At 39.7% G+C, this 8,105-nt stretch overlaps 1 protein-coding gene across 1 annotated transcript in view; it reads right to left on the bottom strand.

Moving 5' to 3' along the window:
• Positions 1–8,105, bottom strand: part of larp1b (La ribonucleoprotein 1B) — a 37,204-nt gene continuing 29,099 nt past the window's right edge. The window contains exons 14-18 of the mRNA XM_017302396.1: positions 7,890–8,098; positions 7,636–7,780; positions 5,441–5,550; positions 1,552–1,679; positions 1–1,455 (exon numbers count right to left, since the gene is read on the bottom strand). Coding sequence (XP_017157885.1) covers positions 1,186–1,455; positions 1,552–1,679; positions 5,441–5,550; positions 7,636–7,780; positions 7,890–8,098 — 862 coding nt within the window. The 3' untranslated portion in view covers positions 1–1,185. The remainder of the gene's footprint in view (positions 1,456–1,551; positions 1,680–5,440; positions 5,551–7,635; positions 7,781–7,889; positions 8,099–8,105) is intronic.

Raw genomic sequence — 8,105 nt, 5'->3', positions numbered from 1 at the left:
TACAATCAGACTTATTTTATATTTTTTTTGCATTTTACAAGTCAAGAACATGCAACACTTTATTCTGAAACACTCAAAACACACTACTGGTAACAAATCACTTCTTCGAATCAAATGAATAATGGAATAGTAAATGATTTTTTTTTATAGTATTTACATTTTTTTTGTTTAAATTCAACTCAAACCTTTTATGTCCAATGAAGTAAAGGAAAGTTAACATTTAAAGTGCTCTAGAGCACCAAGCCTCAAACATAATATGAAGTAAACTTTAAGCTAAAAATATGCTGTAGTTTTATGACACTAGCTCACACCCATAATTCCAGCAGAAACATTTCTTTTTATTTTTTTGTATTATATTCAATGCACAAGCAAGTAAAAACTGCAATGATCGCCTAAGACTATTAATTCAATCAAGTCAATGGAAAAAACAAAACAAAAAACAAAAATAAAACAATAAATTAAGCTACCTCTGGGTGTAAAATGGGACTTAAATCTTCCCAGAAAAATAATGGGATAATTTCTGCAGCTTTTTAATTAAAAAAACAAAACAAAACAAAACAAAAACAGTTTAGATTAGTTGTGATATGTAGCAGTCAGGCTGAGAAACAYCTGTTAGCCTCAGGGTCAGTACTTCTCAAATTCATGACTGCACCCGTCAACCTGATTGTCACCATGGAAACTGTAGACGTCGGGGCTGGTGAACTTGTAAAGTAGCGTTGCTTTTAGAGTCCTTCCAACCCCGAACAATAAGGAAGACCTTTTAAAAAAAAAAAAAAATCTAATACACTCTTGACATCATGATGGATCAGATTTAAGGCACACAAGACTATCTGCCGTATCTCTTATCTTGGCAACCTACAATCACAGTTGAACAGCTCTTTAAAAGATCCGAGCGGTTTACAGCGATCAATGTACTCAAAGGAGTTTGGCATCTGAGAGAAAGAGAGAGAAAAAAGGCAAAATGCGGGGAATGCATTTTTTTTGTTTGTTTTGTAAACGTTATAAGCTGTCGCCGGGCAAACAAATTCAAGCTTACTGCCTACGTTTGCTTCCTTTAAAACTGAAATGCGCCGATAAAAACAATCAAATTAAAGTCAAGCTCGCTCGTTCGCTCAGCCGCTTCACGTCCATGCGGTTCGCTGTGACCTGAGAGCGGCTGCCGCTTCTCTCCGCTGGCCAGGAGCTTCATTTGTTGGGGGAAACTCCGTCTTTCTTTGCTGCTCTGCTGTCGGGTTTTTTGCCGGGGTTGGACGGCGCTTTCTGGGTGCTGTCTTTGGCCGAGCTATGTGTGGAGGCGGAAGACAAGGCGGCGGTCGGTTGGGGGGGCACGTTGGCGGATTTGGAGGCCTGCGCGGGTTTTGAGGTAGAGTTGGAAGGGTGTCTTCGACGCCTTCCTTCATCCCCAGCCGAGGATGACGGATATCTCCTCCTGCCGCCCTCTTCTCCCATTGGAGGCTRTGGGTGAGGATCACAGTTTAAAATCTGTGACGATTGTCTATTACTGACGGGAAATAACACTCCAATCAGAAGGAAGAGGTCTCAAACACTCACCACCACCCTGAAGTCCTCCAGTTTTCGGAACTTTGAGAGGTGCTCCTGCAGCTTCGGGTCAATGGGCTGGTTCTTTATCCTGGAATACTTCAGGAAGGCCCAGAACTTCTCCAGTCCGTACAGCTGACCTACAGGGAAAATAACAATTATCTTTAAAGGGCCAGTGTTGCATATTTTTCAGGGACATGGTACCATTTTAAAGCACAATCAAGAGACTATGTTAACCTGAGCTGTTATAAAAATGCTATAAGTATGACTTAGAGAWTTGACTCCTTAATTTAATGCCTTGAAATTGGGCCTCTGTCTCTTTAAGAAGCTCCTGCTCTTTCTGAAACTCTGCCTTCAGGAAGTGATCACAACATGGCTCCTCTACAATGTTTAATGTTTTTTTTTTTTTTACCAGTGTTGCATTAAGAAGAAGCTCCTATAATGAGCTCAGCAGACAGGCAGGTCCACCAGGTGTTTGCCAATTGCTGCTGGCTAGTCTGAAGGAGCTGAGTGGGAGAGAGCTGCTCTGTGAGACGGAAGCTCGGAAGCTTTAAGGCGGCGCTAGGTCTAAGCAGGCGTTTTGCACAGCTGAATGTTGCCATGGAGATTAAAGGATTTCTCAAACATGCATGAAAGAATCAAAGCAACACTCCAGGCATGTTTTTAATGAGGGAATAACATTATAACATGATGTAAAGATCAATAAAGTTTATTTTACATAACACCAACCCTTTAAAGTTTCGGACAGTTCTGATGCACAACCGTAGCAACGAGATGTAGTTTTTAACAGAGATCACATATTAGTATATGGATCAGTCCTGATATGGAAAAAAAAATTCTAGATTGGGTATCGGTGACAATGTTGCCGATCCATAAGGGCAGATCTATTCAGTCTAATTCTATGCTTTGTGCTCTGAGTGACATCATTCTTTATTATTAATTTTACATTAGTTTTAGAATTCCTAATTGCACATTCTGAACCATTTGAAAYAAGGTTTGTTACAGTTTAGTTGTTACATATTTGACCAAAGTAGTCAACCTGTTGTTTTTATCAGTTTATTATTTATTTTTCCATTGGCTGTTCTACTCCTAATTTCACTGACTGGAGAAATGAAAGTTGTTTATACATGTTTGACCAAGCTAGTGGAGCTGTTGGTGTATTTCAGTGAGCTGTTCCGGTGCAGAGTTAGCAGATACATTTGTAATTAAGTACATTTATGTTTAAAYATTTATTTAAAAAAGTCAATTCAGCTGTTTTTCTGCATCACATTTAAGTCTTTGCTTGTAATGGAACAAAAATGTGGGTAAGCTTTAGTAGAAGGAATATGTTTGTAGTTAATTTATTGATGCTTTTCTTCACAGGTGAAGGCGACACCTTGGACAGGACAGCTGTSTGATGAAAGGACGACCCACAGGACAGSACCGATAACAGATTAAATGTCTAATCAGCTAAACATCCACTATGAGAATGAGAAACAAAGCAGCAGATTAACTGGGATAAGCATATTTCACCTCACTTAATTGAAAGCGAGCTTAAAATATCAATTTCATTCAAATACTTAAATTATTTGGCTAAGATACAATAAATTGCAGTTACACAGGTTAGTGAAAAACATTGAAAAAACCTAGGATGATTTTTTTGGAGATCAGTGATCTGACTAAATAAASCCTTTATAATATGCAGCTACAAGTACTTGCATGTAGAGGGAAGACTGTCAACAGCATTTCTATCAGCTTTGTCACACAGCACTGTTGGATATTTAATGGCAGATGCTTATACATTTCCAAGAAGAATCCTACTGATAGATTTATACACACTCCATGGAAAACCCCCTCATCTTCAGTAAGGAATGCAGTATAATTCCTTTTCAAAAAAGAAAAAAACGGAGGCAGAAACTCTAAAGGGAAACTTATAAAGAGAACAATGAGCCATCCAGAACAGGAAATAAACAGTTAAAGCCTTTCCTGTTCAATCCCCCGTTTAGTTTCACTCGGTTGAAACAGGTTCAGAGGGAACACGATGTCTAAAACCAGTTTTCACTTCTTTTAAAAGAGCCACACTTACACAGGGAGGGGAGATGCTCTTTTCTAAACAGATTCCACATCAACTTCTCTACTGCTTCTCTCTACCAAACCAGACTRACCTCCCCCCCTTTAGGGCTCAAACAGCATATAAGCAGAGCCTTTCATTTCCTGGAAAACAAATRAAAATGTTCATGACTTATCCTGCAGTGAAGGGCGTATGCCAGCGGAGAAATCCAAAGAATTCTTCTTCTTCTTTTTTCCAGTATTTCAAGTTGCAAAGACAAAGTGTTGTGTTTGGTAAAACTGCAGCGCCTAATAAATCCCAACAGCACTTTGTCTTTAAAGCAGTTAGAAGTTTGTGCAAAACACTTCTTTTTCTTTTAGTGTTACTATATGGTTGAGTGCATCAAACAGATTTGTGCAACMAATCAGATTCTGRCGAAACTCGGTTAGCGTTCTTTAGCCAAAGCTAGTTACCTTTCTCAAAGTCTTTCAGGGTCTCCTCTTGGAAGTCTTTGAAGAGATCTAACCTGAATCTCTTCTCCAAACCGTAGCTGTAGTATCTGAAGAGGCATTCCAATCCATACCTGCAGAAGGAGAATCGATATTAGCAGGGCTGAAACGATCCGTCCAATTATTGAAATAATCGTCAACTAATTTAGTAATCGATTAATTGTTAACTGCAGTATAAAGTTAAAAAAGGGCAATTTTCTGAGTTTTCTGAGTAGTAATGAAACCAAAACTGTACAAAAATATGTACGTTTTGTACTTAAGATTTWAAAAAAAGTTTGCCTGTGAATATGTTCTACGCAGAACTCAAGTGGCAATGTTAACATTGCATTATGTGATAAAAATCGTGTTTTAAAATGTCATAACGCATCATTAAAACTGCATTATGTCATAGTTGAAGTAAAATGTAAGAAGATCCTGGAAGGCATTTTGAATCGTTTTGCCTTGAACGSCATGAAAGTTGATACTGAGCGTTCTGGATGAATCTGAAAAGACTGAAAATTACCAAAAGTTCAGTATTTATGTTCCAGGAGCCACGCAAAGACATTTTGTTATCAAATTCACTCTTGTGTCTTTGTGTAATAATAAAGTCTAATTCTACTTTAGAGCCARACACTTTAGGGATTCTGGGTTGCATTTGATCATTTTTATTTCAAAATCTAAAATCCTAAAGATGGATCAGACCTATATGGAGTATTTCTACACCAAATAAAGACTCGTAAAAACAATGTTTAGGAACTTTAAAGTATCTCTGGAAACAAAAAGGGAGCACTTTGAATTGGAAGTAGCAAATCCTGTGTATTTTCTGGTGATGAGCCTCAAAGCGAACAGCCAGGAGAAGCGGACGAATGAGTCCGCTGATTTCTGTGTGATGAAGGAGATGCGAGGCGTCTCTACTACTGGATGGGTTTGTTCTTCCCTCAGACTGCGCGGAGCTGAGCCAGTCACTTATTCAGCCAAGAATGTGGGTTTGGCAGGTGTGAGGAGGCGCCTCTGGCAGATCCAGCAGAAAGCAGCTTAACCCTGTGCTGTCGAAGTTTGGAGGTCACGCAACGACACAAACTCAACCANAAAATGTTCATGACTTATCCTGCAGTGAAGGGCGTATGCCAGCGGAGAAATCCAAAGAATTCTTCTTCTTCTTTTTTCCAGTATTTCAAGTTGCAAAGACAAAGTGTTGTGTTTGGTAAAACTGCAGCGCCTAATAAATCCCAACAGCACTTTGTCTTTAAAGCAGTTAGAAGTTTGTGCAAAACACTTCTTTTTCTTTTAGTGTTACTATATGGTTGAGTGCATCAAACAGATTTGTGCAACMAATCAGATTCTGRCGAAACTCGGTTAGCGTTCTTTAGCCAAAGCTAGTTACCTTTCTCAAAGTCTTTCAGGGTCTCCTCTTGGAAGTCTTTGAAGAGATCTAACCTGAATCTCTTCTCCAAACCGTAGCTGTAGTATCTGAAGAGGCATTCCAATCCATACCTGCAGAAGGAGAATCGATATTAGCAGGGCTGAAACGATCCGTCCAATTATTGAAATAATCGTCAACTAATTTAGTAATCGATTAATTGTTAACTGCAGTATAAAGTTAAAAAAGGGCAATTTTCTGAGTTTTCTGAGTAGTAATGAAACCAAAACTGTACAAAAATATGTACGTTTTGTACTTAAGATTTWAAAAAAAGTTTGCCTGTGAATATGTTCTACGCAGAACTCAAGTGGCAATGTTAACATTGCATTATGTGATAAAAATCGTGTTTTAAAATGTCATAACGCATCATTAAAACTGCATTATGTCATAGTTGAAGTAAAATGTAAGAAGATCCTGGAAGGCATTTTGAATCGTTTTGCCTTGAACGSCATGAAAGTTGATACTGAGCGTTCTGGATGAATCTGAAAAGACTGAAAATTACCAAAAGTTCAGTATTTATGTTCCAGGAGCCACGCAAAGACATTTTGTTATCAAATTCACTCTTGTGTCTTTGTGTAATAATAAAGTCTAATTCTACTTTAGAGCCARACACTTTAGGGATTCTGGGTTGCATTTGATCATTTTTATTTCAAAATCTAAAATCCTAAAGATGGATCAGACCTATATGGAGTATTTCTACACCAAATAAAGACTCGTAAAAACAATGTTTAGGAACTTTAAAGTATCTCTGGAAACAAAAAGGGAGCACTTTGAATTGGAAGTAGCAAATCCTGTGTATTTTCTGGTGATGAGCCTCAAAGCGAACAGCCAGGAGAAGCGGACGAATGAGTCCGCTGATTTCTGTGTGATGAAGGAGATGCGAGGCGTCTCTACTACTGGATGGGTTTGTTCTTCCCTCAGACTGCGCGGAGCTGAGCCAGTCACTTATTCAGCCAAGAATGTGGGTTTGGCAGGTGTGAGGAGGCGCCTCTGGCAGATCCAGCAGAAAGCAGCTTAACCCTGTGCTGTCGAAGTTTGGAGGTCACGCAACGACACAAACTCAACCARTACAGATCAATCRATGGGAATACTGTGGCCAATGTACAAAGACTCKGTCTGTTGATATGAATTTAAACAATTCTGTCTTTAAGAATTATGGTTTRAAATAGTAGACAAAGTGTTTTCAAAATACTTTCTCAATTACAAAAACTATGCAGGCTTTTAGAAAATACTTTCAAACAAACAGAATACCCACAAAGTTGACATCAGTTTTAGCATCTTGTACTGCAGATTAGTAAGGTTAGTGTTTTTAAAGCAGCAATATGTGTGTGTGTGTGTGTCTGTCCCCCCCCCGGTGCTGGGTTTGACGTCAAGGTAACAGCATTCCAGTTAACAGTTTTTTCAACATGGCGACGCCCGTAGACGTTGTTCACAGGACCTCTTACAAACATCTTTTCTAAGCTACACTTTCCATAAGCAAAAACCATTTTTGATTTGTTCAGTGTAGAGATGAAGGCTCTACATGCAACACTGATTTCAGACGCACTCTTAAAATTGCATCATGTACAATAAGCATATTTCCATCACAGCTTTCTATTGTTGATGCAAGGAGCGGCCATACTGAAACACAAAGTCGGAACTGGAAAAGTCTTCAATCGTTTCATTTGATTTCTTTTCTGACTGAGAAGTCGGAATTTCCGAGTTCCGACTAGAAACRGAATGCACCATCAACCGTGGGGTTTCCAAAAAGCTGCAGAGGTTCCCAAACGTTTTATGGCAGTGGCTGAAAACTCAAACTGATAAAACAGAGCCGTTTTGCTTCACATTTACCTGCTGAATGTCCTGAGTAAAGAGCAAACATGTCAATATACGATGACTTCTCACATCTCTGTGCTTCCTCTGACCTCAGTTTTGAATGCAGCACTAATACTGAAAACAGCTTCAGTGTTTTCAGAGAAACCTGATAGCACTCTGCTATGGTGCGTTCACTGATTGGAAAAAGATCTGATTTTTGATATTCTTTCTGGAAATGTTTGCATTTCTGTTTATTCTGTCTGCTTGGTCTCCAGGTTTCATTTCCACCTCAGAATGTGTTGTGAGAAACAGAACCCGACCATCGGTACGGAGTTGAGGATTTAACCGTTTCATGTTTGTCTCACCTGTAATTTTCTTTGGCATCTTCAAGTGCAAACTGTTTGAACTCCTCGTACATCTTTCTGTTGAAGTTGTCCCTGAGAAAGAAGGACCAAAACCTGAACAGAGTGTTCATCTCCTGAGACTGGCCGACCCCCAACCGTTTCCTCTCTAGGGAGAAGAAAAACAAAAGCACAACACCAGGTAGGTGGTGGTTAGCGTGCGATGCTAAAAGCAGAGTGCTGGCTGCTGCCTGAAACAGACGCGTGTGTCTCTTTACCGTTAAGGCACCTTCGGCGGTACTTGTGGTATCCCTGCTGGGTGAAGCCGTTGTCTCTCAGCAGCTCGTGGGATGGATGCCAGAACTTGGGCAGAGACTGGGGAGTGCAGCCGTAGCTTCCCGTCAGCGGAGCACCTTCTGATGGAGAAGCGTTGGAGCTGCTGTGGACCCGCCGGCAGAAAAGATTCATGTAACCGTAGGCAACGACAACGAGAC

This window comes from Poecilia reticulata, linkage group LG22 (assembly GCF_000633615.1).
Source record: "Poecilia reticulata strain Guanapo linkage group LG22, Guppy_female_1.0+MT, whole genome shotgun sequence".
Lineage (NCBI taxonomy): Eukaryota > Metazoa > Chordata > Actinopteri > Cyprinodontiformes > Poeciliidae > Poecilia > Poecilia reticulata.
The sequence above is the reverse complement of the archived record's forward strand: the minus strand, read 5'-3'. Positions and strand labels throughout refer to the sequence as shown.